Genomic DNA, 20,286 nt, shown 5'->3' with positions numbered 1-20,286 from the left:
GGGAAGTTCACTGCAGACCCGGATGGGATCCAGGTCTGTCAGTGTCCTCACACTGCTCTTTGTATCAACTCCAACACCAACCCTGACTTGCCTCTCGCCCTCCTCTCCCCTGACTCTGCATCCAGCTAGGCTTGAGTTTCCTGTAGTTAGGTCATCCTGCAGGACTCTCTGCTCTGCATCTGCATCTAGCCCATTTCTTGCTGCTTCTCTGGGCCTAGTCCTGCCACTTCCATTATGCTGGTGTGGTTTTCCTTTGCCAGGATCTCCCGCAGTGCCCCAACTATGTCACCCTCCAACTTAAAAGCCTTCCTCTGGGACTGAAGCTTTAGGATGTAGGGGGCCTAAACTTCTCCTTGTCATCATCATCTCGCATGGATCTTCCTCTCCCTCTCCAGTCCCCAGTAAGGGACCACAGGCGCCCCCCTCTTCAGTAAGCACCGATCTCACCTCAGAAATTTCTCAAGCTTTTCTTTAGTCTCAAAAATATAGATGCGATCACGGTATTCCACTGCATGGTTGATGTTACCAGGAACGAGCGCTTCATATCTGTAAGATCCCAAACAAACAAAAAACAAAAAAGTCACCCTCCTGGAAAGCAGTATTACTGTCCAAAGAGTGTCACGTTCCCACATAGCCAGATCAAGGAAGCAGCAGGTGGTTCCCCCTGCCCCTGTTTCAGCCAAGGAAACTACGGTGGCGGTGGCTGGTCAAACACTAAGACTGTTCAGAGTGAGCAGTTCCTGGGGGAGGCCATGCTACACGCCCCATGCCCCCACCTGCACCCCGGGTGAGCACCTGCCTCTGTTTTCCATCCTGATAGGTCACTGGACAGTAGCCCTGGAGCTCAGCACACTTGGGGAACCTGCGCTTCAGCTCGTGCAGGGTCAGCCTTTTGGGGATCATGTCCGCCGATGGGAGGGGATGCGGCGCTAAGGGAGGCACGTACAATTCGGGGTTCGCCAAGAATTTCTATATTTAAAAAAAAAAGAGAGAGAGACAGTAGCCATCTTACCTGAGTGTGCATTCGCAGGAGTGGGAAGTGGAACTGGGACTGAAACCCCAGGCAAGCTGAGCCTTCCCTGCTGTGCCAAATGTGTGTTGCTTTACTACATGCCATAAAATCTTGGGTATTAACAGCACACTCAGCCCTGTGTGTCTGCAGGTTCTGCACCTGCAGATTAGACCAACTAGAGAAGATCAGAAACTACTGGGGAAAATGCTGTTCTCATTGCATCGAGGTTGTATCAGTCATTCTGAGTAATCTGGAGATGGTCTGAAGTATCAAGAAGGATGTGAACACATGATGTGCACACACAAGGCTGTTTTATAAAGTAGCTGAATGAACGTTTCCAGATTTTGCTATCTGGAACTCTCCTGAACACCAAGGGATGGCTGTACAGATATCCTGGGAACTGTAGTGATGGGAACTTGAAGGCACAGAAGGCCTCTGTCAGCTCCTACTGCCTGAGGATGCTTCTGACATTCCCTCCACAGCCTCTGGAGCCGAATCCCTTGGATCCCCAGCTTTGGGCAGAATCCTTCACACTCAGTGCCAGCTCCACTAAGGGGCACCCATGGCTGGCTAGTCCATCTGTTGGGCTAGCCCAGATGCATGCGCCATCACTGATGGCTCATTTTGTGTTCCTAAATAGTCACAAACCAACTGGAGGGCTCCCAGCCTTGATTTTCAGGGCATTTCCTAGCTGTGCCCATTCTTTCCTATTGGACAAATCGCAGCATTGGGGACAAACGTACCTGTAGCTTTTCTTGAGAATGCATTTTATAATAGTGGCCCCGGAATTCTGCCACAAGTTCCAGGGAGTCGTTCAGTGAGCAGTCATACAGTTCATTGGCTTCAGCCAGGCTGACAGGGCAGAACTGCCCAAACTCCCCGAGGCGGGAGAGCAGGTCTTCAGGTGTGATACATAACTTCTCAACACAGGCGGCTTTTCCTGTTAGTAACAGGTGACCGGGATTAGGGCTTTTGCTTTTTTTCCAGAAACACATTATAATTTTAAAAGTTAATAATGGAGTAGTACTATATAAATCCATACTCACTGGAAAGTTCCAAACAGTAGAATACAAAGTAGAGGTATAACCCACACCCCCTTCCTCTCAGTTGAACAGTCCTCCTGAGAGGTGACCGCTGGTGGGTGGGTGTCCTTTTTCTGTATATTTGCATACAGAGACTGCATGTGAATAGGCTTTTGCCACTGCACTGTAAACTTTATTCTACAACTTACTTTGATCAGTTATTTAGTATTATTGACATCTGGTCATATCAGTTTATGCAACTGTGCACTGTATTCCACTGTATGCATATAGTTCACTCAGCCCTTAATCTGTGGATAAGTGTTTGGGTTGTTTTAATTCTTGGCATATGTATATGCTATAATAATATTTGCATATATACATATATGTAACTGAATATGTATATGAACGAGAATGGATGCATATGTACATACATATAAGGAGTCCTTATAGAGTCCATGGAAAACACATTTTATGAAAAAACTGAAAGGATTGCAAAATTTTTGTATTGAAATGTATTTTCAAATTTTAATGTATTTATTTGAAAGGCACAGAGAAAAAGTGAGCAAGTGAGAGGGAAGAGAGAGAGAGAAAGAGAGAGAGATATCTCCCACTTGCTGGTTCACTTCCCAAATGCCCACGATGGCCAGAGGCGAGCCTGGCCAAAGCTGGGAGCTGGCAGCTCAATCCCAGGTCTGCCAAGTGGGAGGCAGAGGCCTGAGCGCTTGAGCCATCCCCGTCGCCTCCCAGGGTCAGCAGGAAGCTGCACTCAGACATGGAAGCCATGTTCTCCGACGTGGTATGCAGTGTCTTAGCTAGCGTGTGAACTGCTTGGTCTCATGGTGTGTGTGGGCTGGACATAGTAATTCGCTATTAATAAGTAAGATATAGAAACAGTGATATAGAAAGGTTTACTTATAAAAATAAGTAAGATACAGAAAGATACAGAAGAATGGATGCCACTTCTTTTTAAAAAAATGTTTATTATTTTTTTATTTGAAAGGCAGAGTTAGAGAGAGAGAGAGAAAGAAAGACAGAGAGGGAAAGGTCTTCCATCCCCTGGTTCACTCCTTAAATGGCTATAATGGCCAGAGCTGAGCCTATCTGAAGTCAGGACTAAGAGCTTCTTCTGGGTTTTCCAGATGGATGCAGGGGCCCAAGACTTTGAGCCATCATCTGTTGCCTTTCCAGGTCACAAACAGGGAGCTGAATGGGAAGTGAGGCAGCCAGGGCACAAACTTGCGGCCATGTGGGATTCTGCCACTTACAGGTAGAAGATTAGCCTGTTGAGGCATGCTGCTGTCACTTCTATGATTAGTTTGCTGTAATGGGCTGAATCATGTCTCCCCAAAAGATATGTTGATAATTCTCCCCTACCCCTAATGCCCACAAAGGTGACCTGGATCGCACATAGGGCCAGATAGACTCAGAGAACGATGTGTGAAGACTTGGAGACTGACAGACACACAGAGAAATGACATGAGTCAGAGGCAGAGATGGGAGAGACACCTACACAAACCAGGAACACCAGGGGTCGCTGGCAACACTGGACCCCAAGAGAAAGGTGTGGATGGGGGGCACAGATTCCCTTGCTCACACTGCATCTCCAGTGGGAGCACGCCCCACCAGCACCCTGGTTTTGCTTCTCCAGCCTTTGCAGTTGCGGGATGACACAAACAATTTTATGTTGATCGAGCCACCCAGTTTGTGTGTTAGAGTAGCCCAAGGGTACAGGAACAATGACAAGAGGCTACAACTTCTGTTGGTTGCCTTTTCAGCTTATTCTTCTGATGAACTGGCTGCTACGTTGGCAACGGCTGGCAAGGACCCAAGAGACCCAGTCCAGCAGTTCTGGGGGAACTGAGGCTTGTTAAGATGAGTGAGCCTGGGGACAGGTTTGTTCCAAGGTGGGTTTTCAGAGGAGACCATCACCCTTGCTGACGCCTTGGCTGGTAGGCTTGTGAGAGAGTCTGATTGTGGCCTTGAGAGAGTCCCCCGGTTAAACTGTATCTGATTCCTGCTCTATCTCTTCTCTGTTGTTTTAGGTTTTTAAGTTTTGGGTTGTTGCTGTGCACCAATAGATAGCTAGTATTCTATTTGTTTACGACACAGAGAAGGCTAAGGAGCACTAATACTCCTCTTCTACAAAAAAAAATTACCCCAGGGGGTCAGTGTTGTTATATAGTAGGTTAAGCCGTGGCCTGCAGTGCAGGGATTCCATGTGGGCACGTGCTTGAGTCCCAGCTGCTCCACCTCTGATCCAACTCCCTGCTAATGCAGCTGGGGAGACAGTGGAAGATGACCCACGTGCTAGAGCCCCTGCCATCCACATGAGAGATCCAGATGGAGCTCCTGGCTCTGAGCATTAGCCTGGCTCAGCCCTGGTCATCATGGTTATTTTAGAGTGAACCAGTAGATGGAAGAACCTCTCTCTTCCTCCTTTCTGTCTCTGTAACTCTGTCTTGCAAATAAGTGAAAAAAAATCTTAAAATATCACTCCACTGTAATAACAACAACAAGATGGTGCTACAGTCTATGGCATTGTTCCTCTAAAATACAGTAATATAGCATATTGTACTGTAAAGTAGATACTACCATAATGTATAATGTCCTAATGCCATCCTTTATGGTACTATCATTTTGTATATTCTGATGTTATCCTTTCGCTCTACCATGCTGAACTTCACCAATCTTAAGCAGGTTTAGTGATTTAAATCACAGCTTTAGTCATTTAGAGTTGTGTGGCTTCAAGTCATGAAAGCACTTAAACATCTTTTTCAAAGTCTTGGCATATCCTTAACCACATCTGACAGTGTTCACATCTTATTCTGCAACATGGCAGAGTGACAAGGAATCTAATTTTCCAGCTCCGGCCTTGCACGGACTCACCGGGTAGAATAAAGCTTGGATCCTGATAGGCAAGCATGGCTTGAATAACATACCCCCCCCCCAAAAAAAAACCCACACACATCAAAACTCAATTAAAAATCTGTCAGATGCAGCCTAGGCGATCAGGCGGGGTGGAAGCAGAGAACAGTGCAGATGTGGGTTGGGTTAAAGCAGCTGAGGACAGGCCCTGGCATACTGTGCGGGGTGCTGTGGTGCCCATCCAGGCTCCTGTGCAGAGCCCCGGCGGCCTTCTCCAGCTGCTGAGAAGACTGCACGGTGGAGGGTGCGTTTTCCTGCTGCTGCAACCTGCCATCGTCACAGGGGCAGTCTGCTGCTTATCTCTTTTCTTGACAGCACTAATCCATTTCAAAACAGCACAACTCTCTTGGCATTAGTCACCCCTAGTCACCCCTAAAACACCCCATGTCTTAACACTACTGCACTGGGGATTTGGTTTCAACATAACAGTTCTAGGGGGATACGGCATGCTCAGAGCGTAGCACTAGAGTAATTGGATAGCACTTTACTTTTCAAAAATACCAGTTAAGATCATTGGGACAAATGTGGAAATGGAATGAATTACAGGAACAAGAGTTAGACGCATTTGAACTTCAAGCTCATATTTTGCTCTACCTTTAAAATTTTTTTTTTACCTTCTTTGATTCTTTCCAGGTATGTTTGCATGTAATTATTCACCATCTGGACATTCTTCATGACTTCATTCCACACCCACCATTTGCTGTGAAAGCCGTCAATCACGTACCAGTTCTGATGCTGCTCTTGGTAATACTGCCTAATCCCAGCGATATTTTTGCGGTACTTTGCATTTTTGACAGCTATAATTTGTGCGCTATTGTGCAAGGGCAATGGGAAGCTAACAGGGAAACAAAAGGAATAGAAAAGGCTGTTAAAACATTTTTTTCCTTCACTAATTAAAGTTCATTTTTTTTTCTCACTGTGTATATTACCTCTGCTCATTTTTCTTAGCCAGGATCAACCTTTTGAAAATCTCCTTGGAAGGCACATCCAACTCGAAGACGATCATGGGAATGATTGACCTGGCTTCCAAGAGAGTCATTTGATACGTAGTCACAGGGTATCCATCGATGACAACACTGAGCGAGACAATGGTGAGAAGAGCACTTCTAGGGCGCAGACTTGATGCAGCAGTTAAGATGCTGTGGGACACCCCCATCCCACACTGGGAGATCTGGAAACCAGTTAAGATGCTGTGGGACACCCCCATCCCACACTGGGAGATCTGGAAACCAGTTAAGATGCTGTGTGGGACACCCCCACCCCACACTGGGAGGTCTGGGAACCCAGCTTCCTTCCCCACTCCAGCCTCCTGCCAGTGCATACCCTGGAAGGCAGCACGTGATAGTTCAGGGAATGGGGGTCCCTGCCACCCCGTGGAAGACCTAACCTCAGCCTGGCCTAATGTTGGCTCTTTGTAGGGGAAGGTAAAAGAATAAAAGAATTCCACATTCTACAGCTGCCATAGTGTAGCAGGCTCTTTCTGCCTGCAGCACCAGCATCCTATATGGGCCCCTGTTTGTGTCCTGGCTGTTCCACTTCAGACCCAGCATGCATGGCCCTGGGCTGTGTTGAAGTGCTACAGCCAGGGGGAGAGTAAGACCCTGGCTGTCAAGCTGAGAGGTGGGGCTAGAGGCTGAAGTGCATGAAGGCCCATGGCCAGGTGGGAGCAATCTGGGACCACTGGGCCTTGGTCACCAGTATGGGTTGGTGTGGGCCACCTCGCCTTGCCCAGTGCTCCCTGACTGTCTTGAGGTCTAAATTCCATGGTGGAGGTGACTGCAAGTTGGCATGGGTAAGCCTGTCTATTCGAGGAGGCTAGAGCAACTCAACTTCCTGGTTCTGGGGATGAGCATAACTCAGAGTGGGTGAGCAGTCATTCTGAGTTAAGATGGGTCTACTGCAACTGTCTTGGTGAACATCTCTGCTCAACATTTGCAGCAGCAACTCCCTCTGGGTGAGTCCCAGTGCCTTTCTGAGGCAAACAGCTAATGCCCTGCCTGCCCAATGTCATAGAAATATTCACGGACCTGAATATGGCTAGCAGTGAGGAAGGGCAAGGGGGCTTCTAACATACAACAACTTCAAGGACACTGACTTGGGATGGTGATGGGATTGAGCGGGGGTGTTTAGGGAGGAACTAGGTCAGTGAACCGTGTGTAAGACCAAGGCCTTTGCTTTTGCCTGGAAGGGCATTTCCTCCTGGATGTGCCCAGGGCTAGGGGCGCAATGGTCAAGTATAGGACTAGCAAGAGAGGGAGAATTCAAGCATGTGGCTGTTTTCTAGAAGCCACACTGATGGAGAGGCATTGTTACTTGGGCAGAGAGCAAGGCCAGGGAGAGACCAGGCCCATAGGAAGACATTCTTCCTCCATTATGGATTAATTGATTTGGGAGGAAGGAGAGAATCTTCCATCCATTAGCCCATTCCTCAATGACTATGATACTGGGGCAGTGCTGGTTGAAGCTCCCATGGGGACCTTCCCTGTAGGTGGTAGGGACCCAACTACTTGAACTATCAGTGTTGCCTCCCAGGGTGCTCATTAGCGGAGAGCTGGGATTGGTTAAGGACCCAGTGACTCCGAGATGGGTTGCTGGGCCAGACACCTGCCCCTCCGTTATTTCATGGGGTTGGGGTGGGGGGATTACAGTGGGAAGCACTGCAGGATCCCTCTCTGGGGGACAAGGTGGGCCTGCTGGCTTTTGGGCAGCTCTGGGGTTGCTGCTGGGATGGACTCTGAAGCTGCCTGCTCCTTGGGCAGGGGAGTGTGCAGCCAGGTATCAGCTTGACAGAATCTCAGAGTAGATAGCACCCTTGTCAAGGGTTTCCAAGCTGGTGAGCGACCAATGCTTTAAGACACTGGGAAGAAGTTTCTCAAAGGTTTTCACTCCCTGGGTCCTCCCCTCCCACCCACCCTTTCATCACAAACCCCGCAGTGTTGCAGGCGCTTTCCATCAGAGCCAGTTCCAGGGCTTGGATGGTCAGTTCATCCGGCGCCGTCATCCCTTTGTGAAGACGCCAGTTCAACATAAGTGCTAGTTCTGTTTCTTGGTAGTGGTTTAGCACAGTCCTCAGCGCGTCTCCTACGGACAAACGTTTCAAGCCATATTTGCTTGCTAGTTTGTTGGCCACTGGAAAACACAAGACATAACAACGCTTTGTTTCACAAATCCCCCTCTCAAATGCTCCCCTGTGAGACGCTGGCTAATGACATCAGCAGCAAAATCCATCTTCACATCACTTGAGGGACATGCCAGAGCAGACTGCCACATTTCACCACATAAAATCCTCCTGGTATGTGACTAAAAGGATGTGGCTAAAGAGCCAATTCTGTACTGTTTTTTTTTTTTTTTAAGCAACCAAACCAAAGTTTAAGTGTTTCCTTTCTTCTGCATGAGACAATAACATTTTTTTTAAAAGAAGATTTATTTTGATTGAAAAGACAGATTTCACAGAAAGAGACACAGGAAAAGGTCTTTCACGCACTGGTTCACTCCCCAAATGGCTGCAACAGTCAGAGTTGAGTTGATCTGAAACCAGGAGCCAGGAGTTTCTTTCTGGGTCTTCCACCTGGATGCAGGGCTCAAGGACTTAAGCCATCCTCCACTACCCTCCCAGATCAGAGGCAGAGAGCTGAATCAGAGGTAGAACAGCTGGGATATTAACCAGTACCTAAATGGGATGCTGGCAATGCAGGCGGAGGATTAGCCTGTTTTAACACCATGCCGGCACGAGCAGCAACATTTTCAGTGGATGTCACTTTGCTGTGGGACCTGAACAACCCTGGCAATCTTTAACCGTTAAGTCAGACCCTCACCGAGGGTTCTCCTGGTGAATACTGACTCTCCAATCGTTATGGATCCATTTTGGTTTTCTTTCATTTTGGGTCAGTTGTGGGAGTTGGGGTCCCAGTGGCACTGGGGATCCCTTTATGCTTGGAAAGGCAAAAGCCTACCCTTTCTCACCTGTGGTTTTCCCGGATTTTGGAGGCCCCACGATGAAAATCCGAATTGGCACCGTGGGCTTGGGTTTGGGTTGGCGGATGTATTTGATTGGGTTTTTCATGAATTTCTCTTTAGTTTCCTTACTAGATAAAAAATAGATGTACTGCCGATGGATGACAGGGTAAATCGGAGTGTCTGCGTTGTCCACTGCCTTGATAGTGTCTCCTTCGTTTAGCTGCAACACAGGTGGAGTTGTAAGTTTGTTTCCATCTGTGCATTTCTCCCAAATACAGTGGAGGGAAGCCAAGTGGGAAAATCAGAAAAGTGTCTTCCTTACAGCAGAAGAAAACCGATTATAATCAAATACCAACACGACGTAACTAAAAAGTACAGATGATATAAACACATGATCAGTGTAACACTTCCTAGTTGACTTTCAATGTGCTTCAACTACAGGAAGTTCTTTCAATTTTTCCCTGATGGCTTTAATGTATATGTTAATTGTTTCAGCCAAGAGGTTAAAGTCTATGTTTATTCCTCATGAGTAGGTTGGTTCTTAAAATTTGGTGTCAGGAAACAAATTGTTCCCTCCCTCCCAGTGATGCGCACCAGAAATCCTAATGCCTTCTATTTGAAGATGAAGTGAGGACAGGAGGATGGGGCCCCAAGCAGGACCACATCCTTCTAAGAAGAGGAAGCAGCTGCAGGGGACCTGACTGAGGGACAGGCCAGGCAAGTCCATGTAGAAAATGGCTGTCTGCAAGCCGGTGGGGAGGCCTCAGGAGAAGTCAAACCTGCTGTCACCTTGACCTTGACTTCTAGCCTCCAGCACCATGACAAGGTCAAGTTCTATCTTACCCATGGTGCCCTGTGTGGTGGCCAGAGCAGACTCATGCAAAGCAGGTTCCAGGGTTGTCTTTTGGGGTCTACTGGTGGTGTAAATCCCACTGAGTTCTGTCCCACATCTTGGTTCGGATGCAGTTCCACCCACCTGAGCATCAGTAGCCATCAGGAAAGGCAGCCAAACCCCCAAAGGCACGGGTGTGGGATGGGGCAGAGAATGGGGGCCCACCTATTTGCACCGGGCACATTCATTAACACCAGGTTAAGAGTATCAGCTGTCGCTGCGTGTGGTGGACAGCTGTGACACCATGTGGTGGCTGTACCGCTCCTTCCAACACTGATGGCCAGTGGTATGATTAACAGCATCATTCTAGGACTAGGATGGGATGGGGGTGTTTATGGCTGGGCGTGAATGGGACTCACAGGGGGAATGGGGGCTGCTGTCTGCTCCACGGTATGTGTTTGGTGAGAAAAGACAAGCATTTTAATTTAATTTCCCATTTCCCCAAGATTTTTGTAGCTGGGTTAAGACTGTTCCACAATGTTTATGTTTTTGGAAATTAGCCATTCTTTTTTCCTAGACAGACCTTAAGCAGGCAGGTAGGCAGGCAAGCCAGCTCTCTGAGACATGAGCTGAAATTACCTTTACTGGGTCCCAGTAACCAAAGGAGCTCATGTACTTGTAGGTGTGTGTGAGCATCTTCTGTGCAAGCTGCAGCGGGATGGGGTAGCATTTCTCAAAGATGCTCTCGCGGTTTTCCACCAGCGGCTTTAGCTTCGTGTTCAGTATATACTGGACAATGTGCATCTTCCGAGATCCATTGATGAGAATGACGGGGATCAAAAACTTCTCAAATTCCTCCTGACGAGAGAAACGATAAAAGCCAAATACATTTAGTGGGGGAGGGAGAAACAGTTTGCATATAGTTGTAGCATGTGACCACTGTGGGCGTCTGTGTTCAGCTTCTAGGTGGCTTTCCTGGTGCCCAGGATTGGCCAGGCTTACTGTTCACCATGGTTAGGTGGTACAGACGGCAGGGATTCCAGCCCTACAACATGCATTTCCTTAGGAAACAATACATCAAAAAAAAAAAAAAAAGGCTGGAACCCAACTGCTTTCGCTCCAATTCTCCAAATGTCATGTCCTGAATTTTGACAACTTCAGGAAAAGGGATAACCTGTATTATTTGTAAATTATTTATATCCGTTTCAAATTTTTCTCCCAGTTCACTCTTGAGACGCTCCATGGCTTCGGATTCTTGCTCCTCATCTTCCTCACTCATCTCTTCCTCGTCCCTTGGAAACTCCTCTTCCAGGATGTTGTCAATGTCGTCTTCCTCTTCCTCCAGGTCTTCCTCACTAACCTCCTCCTCTTCTCTCAGAGCCATCTACGGAAGAAAATACTCCATGTTACCAGGCATAAAAACCAGGTGAGAAGTCATCTGGAATCTTCTGTGGTGATTATGTTCTGGTTGCTAGTACACAGCAACATTCAGGTAGCAATACAGTAAGATTCCATTTCATTTTATTTTTTAGAGATTTATCTATTTTGAGAGAGTTATGAGCAGAAAGGAGAGAGAGAGAGAGAGATCAATTTTCCATTTGTTGATTTATTTCCCAGATGGCCTCACTGGCCAGTGCTGTGTCGGACTGAAGCCAGGCACCAGGAACTTCTGGGTCTCCCACATGGGTGGGTACAGGGGACAAAGGACTTGCATCATTTTTGCTGCTTTCCAAAGGAAAGTAGGGAACTGGGTCAGATGTGTAGCATCCGGGACATGAATTCTTGCTCAAATGGGATGTTGGCATTGCAAGAGGAGGCTTTACCCACCATTTTAAATTTAAAATTTAACATTTAAAAATATTTATTTATTTTTATTGGAAAGTCAGATATACAGAGAGGAGGAGAGACACAGAGAAAGATCTTCCATCTGCTTATTCACTCCCTAAGTGGCCCCCACAGCTGGAGCTGAGGTGATCTGAAGCCAGGAGCCAGGAGCTTCCTCTGGGCTTCCCACATGGATGCAGGGTTCCAAGGCTTTGGACCATCCTTAACTGCTTTCCCAGGCCACAAACAGGGAGCTGGATGGAAAGCGGGGCTACAGGAACACAAACCCATGCCCATATAGGATTCCAGCATATGCAAGGAGAGGACTTTAGCCACTAAGCTACTACACTGGGCCAAAATTTAACATTTTAGATGCCTGACACCTAACACCCTCAAGGCTCTGACATTACAATGATCTCACATATGGACAAGATAATAAATGCTGTTTAGCTATATCATTGTCGGATCATTATATATTTACGGTGGTTTTCAGAATAACATTTAATACAGTCTAAGCAGGATAAAAAACTTACTAGCTATGCTAACTTGGATAGAGTTAGTCTCCTTACCTGTAAAATGGGAATAATAAAAAGCATTTCTTTCACTGGGTTGTTGGGAGTACTAAATTTTAGAAGAGTATCATATAGTATCACATAGTAAGTGTGCAGTGGCTATTATCATGTGACGACAGCTCCTGTCATCCCTGTGAATCCCTGTACTAACAGTGTCATGGCACATGCTGCAGGTGCCTTAACTTCTAGGACAAGCACCTGTGTCCAGACAGAATCCAGGCAGAGGCTAAAAACCTTCCAGGCTGGACTGTGTGATACCGTCCTGAATATTTGCTTTCTGATGCCTTGAACTTCAGTCTGCATGCCCGCACACGTGTTCAGCTTGCTGTGTCATCTCAAATGCACCCACACCCCCTGCCCCAGCCTCATAAAACATGGACCCAAGCATCCAGGCTCCCCTGCCTTCTCCATAGCAGATCCAAGATGTCTTGCCCGGGACTCAGTCCTGACCTTTGTTTCAACCTCATTCAAACCACGACTTTGGCTTCTGCCCAGGATTTAGGATCCGCATCTCTGTTTACCATTCTTCCCGTCCTGGCTCCTTGCCCTGTGTTTTCCTGATTTTCTGCTTCTAGTGGCTGCTGAGCTGCTCATCACTCCATAGAACAGACCCTGGTATAGCAGAAACTGGAGCCAGAGGTCTAAGGACAGAAGCAGGGTCTCTCGAAGTGCACTTTGAGAGCAAACGCCCACAAGATGGCGCTGTTTCCTAAAAATGCAAATAGTCCGCCGCTCAACCGTCTGGCATCCAAGCAAGGAGACGACAGTACACGCCTCGACTGAGCTGGGGCCCTAGGATGTCCAGACTTCTACCTGAGGGATTCACATCAGCCAGAAACAGGAATCAGAGGCAGTGCCAGGAATCGAACCCAGGCAGTCTGAGATGGGATGCATATATCTTGGCTGCTAAGTTAAAGTATTTCAGCTCTTTAGTTTTTTTTTCTTTTTTTTTTTTCTTTTTTTTTTTTAGTGTATTTATTTGAAAGAACACTAAAGAGACAGATCTTTGATCTGTTGGTTCACTCCCCAGTTGCATGTAACATCCAAGGCCGGGCTGGGCTGAAAGCCAGAAGCTCTGGGACTCACTGTTGAGCCTCCACCTGCTGCCTTGTGGGGTGGGAGTTGAGGGCAAGAGGGTAAGGGGGCAAGCCTCAGCAGAGCCTTAACTTGGACCCAGGACCTTGGGACGGCAGGCTTTGCCTGCCCCTCCCACAAGGCTTTAAAATGCACCTTTTGATTTCATGCGGTTGGAGCTTGGGCAATGGGTGTCCGCCTGTGTTGACTCACCTCGCCTCTCCGCCTTTTGTCTCTGTCTGACACAAGTTCAGCCCGTCTTTTAGCGATCATATCTGTCTGTTAAAGAAGGAGACATTTCTTTAACATTGAAGAGATAATATAAAAAGTACTATTGTTTTTTTCTGATAAAAATTACTTTCTAGTAACTTTTTTTTCCAAAGTGGAAGTCATGTTTGGGAGGAAGACAGGTGGGTGTGCCAGGGAAGCCTGTGGCGGCGGAGAGTCTTGCGAGGGAGACCTCTTGCTCGGCTGCATCCTCTGCCCCATACCCTCAACTGCTGGTCAGTTACATCATGTATTTGCTTGTGATGACAGGTGGATTTTATTTGTGGTGATAGATTTCTATTTGGAGGTTTATTTGTTGAAAATGTTGGGTAATATTTTATCAGGCCATTTAAACATAATAAGTAAAAAAATACATTTGGGCATATGAGCATAGCATGTGTGCCTTTTAAAATGAATTATATTTGTATATAATGAATAAACTTTATGTATTCCAGGATACAAATTTAGAAATTTAGAAGCATATGTACTTTTGTTGTAAAGATTAATCTGAAAGTCAGAATGATGGGGAGAGATTTTTCAACTCCTGGTTTGCTCCCCACATGGCCGCGAGAGCCAGGAGTAGACCAGGCCAAAGCCAGGCACCCAGAGCTCCGTGCACATCCTCCATGTGGGCGGCGCGGGTCCGAGCGCTTGAGCCATCATTTGTGGTCTTCTCAGGTGTGGTGATAGGGAGCTGGATTGGAAGAGGAACAACCAGGATTAGAACCAGCACTCTCGCACAGGATGCTGGTGTCACAGGCAGCAGGCTAACTTGCTGCTGGGCCACAGTGCTGGTCCCAGCATATGCACGTGGGAGATGGACACAGCGGTGGTAAATGGAGCTTCTAAGTATCCTTCTTTTCAACTTCTTTTTATTTGAAAGGCAGAGAGAGGAAAATGGAGAGGAAGGAAGAGAGCTAGCAAGTGTGTGAGAGAGATATCCCACTTCTCCCATATCTCCCACTTACTCCTCAAATGTCCAAATCAAGGAAGCAATACGTATATCTATGTATATAGACATAGTATTGTATACATTATATATAATATACACTACATTGCATATATATAATATGTACTACATGCAATGTAGTGTATGGTAGTGTACATACATATATGTATATATAATGTAATATATGTACATGTTATATATGTGTGTATGTGTATATTTGTTTACCTGTTTGTTTTATGCTGAGAAAAATACTTGCAAGGCAGGTGGTATTATCCCACTCAACAGGTGGGTTAGGAGAAATTCAGAGGGCTCAGTTCCTAGAACATCACGAAGCTGGTGTGAGGCTGGTACACCAAGCTCCCCGGTAAAGGTGTATGGTGTGCTGGCTGCTGCAGACATGGCCGTGTGAAGTGAGAGATTCAGATAGGAGCAGAATAGAGAGCTCAGATTTCATTGTGCTGACTTGGGAAACCAGCCGGAAAGCTGCTAGGATGGGCTGAAGGCCTAAGGAAGAAGCTGTGGTGGGAGGGTGTGAGATGCAAGGAGCAGGTGCACAATGCTATGTGTTGGCTCCTAAAACCTGCTGCCCACCTGCCCATGGCCTCTGAGGTGGTCAGAGCATGTGGAGCCCAAGATGTTCTCCTCCTCTGCTCTGTGCCTGGCATGGGGAGGCGGGGCACCACCACGGCCTCATCTCCCGGAGACATGGGTACAATTCATTACTAAAGTCTCGAGTCATTCTTAGCTTTCATTATAAGCAGGCTTACAAATTGGAGGATCAGTATCCTCATTCTTAACTGTGGCCTGAAAACTGGAAAGCCACGTGTTGGTGAGGACCGCTTTGGCACTTCCACGCATGTCCAGGGTCTGTCATGATACACACCCTGATTTTTGCCTTCATGTCTTTGATGAGTTTCTTCCTTTCAAATTTCTTCTGCTGTTTCAGCTTCCACTTCTTGATCTGGGAAGGGAGAAGGCGATCGGAGACATCTTGCTCATCGACCTGGATGAAAATTGCAGCGTCTGGGAAAAATCCATGTTCCCCCAAGAACAGGGCCTCTTCTGGATAGCGTGGGAAACCGTCCAGTATGAAACCTGTGGAACTAGGGGGAACATTTTACTGTTCATTTTACACCATGTGATTATTAGGGCTAAGAATCTAAAAGTTGATGCATTTCAATAATGGTTTTAGAGGTTGACTGTGTTGTCTTCTATTTTTCCACTTGTTCAGCTGATAATTCTCCTCTTAGGCATATCAGATTGAATCAAAAGTATAACATTTTACATCTATATTGATAACACAAAGGCAATTCAAAATATTGGAAAATGGAATTACAAGGTAAATTGATTTGGGTGCAAAAATAGTCACCAAGTGACATTGTTTTCTTCCTTTTCCTTTTTTAAAGATTTATTTATTTTTATTGGAAAGGCAGATTAGATTTATGGAGACACCAGCAGCCTCCCGGCGGCTGGTGGGTCTCAGGACGGGGCGTCTCATGCCTGGATTCCGGACGGCCGCCATGGGCATATGGTGAGCCGTTCCTGGGCGGCCAGTGCGCCATTGGTGCCAGGCTCCGCCTGCTGGCCGCCCGGCTGGGGAGCTCTGGGTATTTGGTTCTTTGATTCGCTGCTTAATTAGCTCCAGGTTGAACCCATTGTGATTCTCGGACCTCAAACAGGCAGTAACTCTTTCTTTGTAAAAGTTGTAATCACTAATAATGCTGGGCACCAAACACCAGTCCATGCAGAAGCCTGGGCCTGGGGCTTGTCCTGCAAAAGTAGCTCCAATGGCTGGCTAATGTGTCAACTGGTAGGGAACAGAGTAGATCTGGTACGAATGAGCAAACCTTAGCCCACAAGTAAAACTAGAAACCAGGAGGGAGCAAAGGTCATGCCAAGCTAGGCTCTTGTACCTACTGGTCTGCAGGAGCCAGGGACACGAAGCCACAGTGTCTAAGGCAGAGGTCGGGACAGGTGAGGAGCTGTGCCAAGCTGAGTCAGAGCAACCACTGGCATGCGAGTGATCTATGGCTGGGAACAGACCCGGTTGGGGAGCAAAGGGGACAACCCTAGCTGGGCTGAGGTTCCCACAAAGAGGCGCGTGGCCTGGAAGGGGGGCTGCGTTCTGATCTGGATACAGTTGTAGTCTCCCTTGGCACAAGTGTGGACTGGGATTGGATGCACCGAACCGGGCTGGACCCCGACTCCCCCTGGTGTTCTGGAGGACCAGGGCAGATGTGTGATAGACAAGGCAAGGTCTCAAACCCCTACTGAGCCGTGTGTGAGCCATACGTAGGTATGGACAAACCATGGCTGGGCTGGAACATCCAACAGCAACAACCAGATTGGGTGGAAGGCCAGTCAGGAAAAGCCACAGTTCCTGCTATGACAGGAGGTGGACTGAGTAGGGTTGGCTCATGGACCCACTGGTAAGCGTGTAACCTGGCATTGGGAGAGGTTCTGATAGAGGAGCCTGGGCAACTCCTCTGGCAGGACACAGACCCGACAGGTCAGCGCAAGAAACATGATAGGAAACAGCCCAGAAAAGGCCATGGAAAGCTACCCACTGGCATACACTTGGCAGACGTGGGGGCAAGACCAGGCTGAATCTGTCCACGTCATCCACTGGCAAATCCAGGCACCAGTGTGGGTTGACCCAGGTTCGGTCGCAACAAAGACTAGTGCACAATATGGAATGCCGAGGTGAGGTTGCCTGTACTGGAGGGGACCGCAGCGTCCAACCAGCCTGAGAACAAGAAAGGAAGTAGGCAGAGCCAGCAGGGGAATAAGGGAGGGTTCCTTTGCAGGATAGCTACTTCCGCAGGAGAGCATGGGCTGGGATGGGGGCAGACCCGACTAGGCAGAGCTACCACACCTGTGTGCCTCATGTGGACTAGATCAGGGAAAAGCCGGGCTCGGCGGATTATTCCTACTGGTGCAAACAGAATTAAAGTGGGCGAGGTTTGGTTGGGCAGCATCAACTGGAATCTGGGAGTGGAAGAGGCCTGGGAGGGTAATAGTGGGCTCATCCCTCTTGAGTTACCACTTCCACGGGAGGACATAAAACTAAACAGTGGCTGAGGTGGAATGGGGTGTGGGACAGACTGGATTACTGCTACACTTACTGGCAAACCAGGGTAGGGGCGGTCCTGGTGGGGGTTATTGTGGGTCGCTCCAACTAGGCTGCAGCTCCCACTGGTTTAGGTGAGGGCCAAATATGTGCGGGGCAGAACCAGGCTGGACCGCAACACCCATTGGTTCCAGTGGAAGTCGGGAGTGAAAACAGAACCAACCCAGCAATTACAACCACCAGCTGATTGGAGCGATGGACGGTGCCTGGCCCTGTACTTGTTAGCACATACAAGAAGTTTCTTTGGAGATCTTCCTAATCTAAATGCTGGACTCAGAACCCTAACGAAGAAAAGAGAGAAGACAGAACAGGTCAACCAACCATCTCAGCTATGATGGACTATGTCAATCAGTGGATTTTTCAAAGACCTCATAGTGCTTGGAGTGGCAAGATTGACAGCGATTCATAACTGTTGCAATATCAAAACCACTCGAGCAAGAACCTCAGAGCATGCCCTACACCCGGGACTTGGGGAGGGTGGGAAATTGGGTGGGCCTTCTCCCTTAATAACCCCCTTTTAAACATGAAGGTAACAATATGGAAAACATACTAGTATTATCCACTTTCCTGTAGCCCTTGAACCTTCTTACTCTAACTAAGTATGTAAAGAATGTCAAAATAAATTTTATTAAAAAAAAAAAAGATTTATGGAGACAGAGAGAGACAGAGAGAAAGATCTTCCATTCATTGGTTCATTTCCCAAATGGCTGCAGTAGCCAGAGCTGAACTGATCCTGAAGCCAGGAGCCAGGATTTTCCTCTGGGTCTCCCACATGGGTGCAGGGTCCCAAATCCTTGGATTGCCCTCGACTGCTTTCTCAGGCCAGAAGCAGGGAGCTGGATGGGAAGTAGAGCAGCCAGGATATAAACTGGTGCCCATGTTGGATCCCAGTGCATGCAAGGTGAGGATTTAGCCTTTGAAGCATTGCACCAAGCCTAACATTTTTTTCCCCACAAAGTTCATGGAAAATGTGTATCATGGAAAAAATACAAGATAACAATAGTGCATGGTAAGTCTATCTTTCAACTGTGTTTTCCAGAAACTTCTTGAATTACCTGCCAAGGAAGGATATCATTACAGTTATGGGAGGAATGGTTTCATTTCTTCTGTCACGGCTGTGGCTTTGGTTGATGACTTGCAAGTCTTTACCCCCCCACCTCTCTTCTGAGTTCTCATTTAGACTTTCCAGAGGACGCATATTTCCATCATTGGATTCATGGGGGCACTGTCCCGGTGGGACTCCCCCATGCAGCGACCCTTCCAATGCTGTCCCTTCTCACTCACCCATGCTCAAGTGCCATACCCCTTCTCCCTGCCTGAACTTCCCTGGACTCATGTGTTTCCACCACTGGCCCTTAGCTTAGCCCTGCCCATTCTTCTGTACCACTAACGCACTAGTCTTTTTAAAATCTCTTGTTGGGACCGGCACAATAGCGTAGTGGTTAAGATCCTTGCCTTGCACGTGCTGGGATCCCATATGGGCGCCAGTTCTAATCCCGGCGGCCCTGGCCCCCATCCAGCTCCCTGCTCATGGCCTTGGAAAGCAGTCAAGGACGGCCCAAAGCTTTGGGACCCTGCACCTGTGTGGGAGACGTGGAAGAGCTCCTGGCTCAGCTTCGGATTGGCTCAGCTCCAGCCGTTGTGGTCACTTGGGGAGTGAACCATTGGACGGAAGATCTTTCTGTCTCTCCTGCTCTCTGTATATCTGCCTTTCCAATGAGAATGAATAAATCTTAAAAAAAAAATCTCTTGTTATGTTTCCCCCATCATAAGATACTATATGTCACTATAGAGAAAGCCAAAAGTAGAGAAAAGTCATGAGAAGGCAAAAATTATCCATAATCTCACATCCTAGAGATGACTGATGTTTATTTCTTTCTAGTTGATTCTTTATGTGCCCACTTCTTTGTCATGTTGTAAATAGTTTGCAACTTTAAAAAAATAACTTCAAAAATTTTAACTGGCATATAAATGTTGTAAATATTTATGTGATAATATGCAATATTTTAGTATATGTATATATTACATGATGTCCAGGCACAGTAGACATATACTTATTTCCTCATTTATAATTTCTTTATGGTAAATCCATTCTTTTTGCTTATTTGGAAAAATTTGCAGCACATTATCATTATCTATACTTAGCCTGCTACATGATAAAACCTTACAACTTTTCACTAACTAACGATAATTCAGTACTGGTTAAATAACCTGCAACTTCTTTTTAGATTTAACACTGTACGGTAGCATTTTCATGCCATTATAAATTCTTCATTATCATAAAATTTAATGATTTTATAATATTCAGCTATTTTCTTTAGAATTAATTTTTTTTTTATTGATTTAAAAGGAGGAGTTACAAGAGATGTGGGAGAAAGAGAGACAGAGAGAAAGAGAGAGGAGAGACAATCTTCCATTTGTCTTCACTTTCCAAATGGCCGTAATAGCCAGGACTAGTCCAGGCTGAAGCCAGGAGCCTAGAGCTTCCACTGGGTCTCCCACATGGGTGCAGGGGCACAAGTACTTGGACCGTTTTTTGCTGTTTCCCAGGTGTATTAGCAGGGAGCCAGATGGGAAGTGGAGCAACTAAGATTCAAACCAGTGTCTACATAGGATGCCAGAGTCCCAGGCCAAGGCTTAATGTACTATACTACAATGCTGGCCTGATTAAAGATTGTACAGATTCAGTTTTCACTTCAACTTCAATTCCCATCTGTGTTGA

The 20,286-nt window shown here is 47.0% G+C and overlaps 1 protein-coding gene across 1 annotated transcript in view; it reads right to left on the bottom strand.

Annotated features, from left to right (window-relative positions):
* Nucleotides 1-20,286, bottom strand: part of LOC121167132 (adenylate kinase 9-like) — an 80,455-nt gene that overhangs the window by 3,129 nt on the left and 57,040 nt on the right. Inside the window, exons 28-38 of the mRNA XM_040996513.1 lie at nt 15,318-15,537; nt 13,432-13,497; nt 10,923-11,132; nt 10,388-10,606; nt 8,923-9,136; nt 7,887-8,088; nt 5,889-6,035; nt 5,574-5,794; nt 1,756-1,952; nt 800-969; nt 448-546 (exon numbers count right to left, since the gene is read on the bottom strand). Coding sequence (XP_040852447.1) covers nt 448-546; nt 800-969; nt 1,756-1,952; nt 5,574-5,794; nt 5,889-6,035; nt 7,887-8,088; nt 8,923-9,136; nt 10,388-10,606; nt 10,923-11,132; nt 13,432-13,497; nt 15,318-15,537 — 1,965 coding nt within the window. The remainder of the gene's footprint in view (nt 1-447; nt 547-799; nt 970-1,755; nt 1,953-5,573; nt 5,795-5,888; nt 6,036-7,886; nt 8,089-8,922; nt 9,137-10,387; nt 10,607-10,922; nt 11,133-13,431; nt 13,498-15,317; nt 15,538-20,286) is intronic.

The sequence above is a fragment of the Ochotona curzoniae genome, unplaced genomic scaffold, assembly GCF_017591425.1.
Source record: "Ochotona curzoniae isolate NIBS_2020 unplaced genomic scaffold, NIBS_Ocur_1.0 patch336, whole genome shotgun sequence".
NCBI lineage: Eukaryota > Metazoa > Chordata > Mammalia > Lagomorpha > Ochotonidae > Ochotona > Ochotona curzoniae.
Note: the sequence above shows the minus strand (reverse complement) of the source record. Positions and strands in the feature narration are given on the sequence as shown.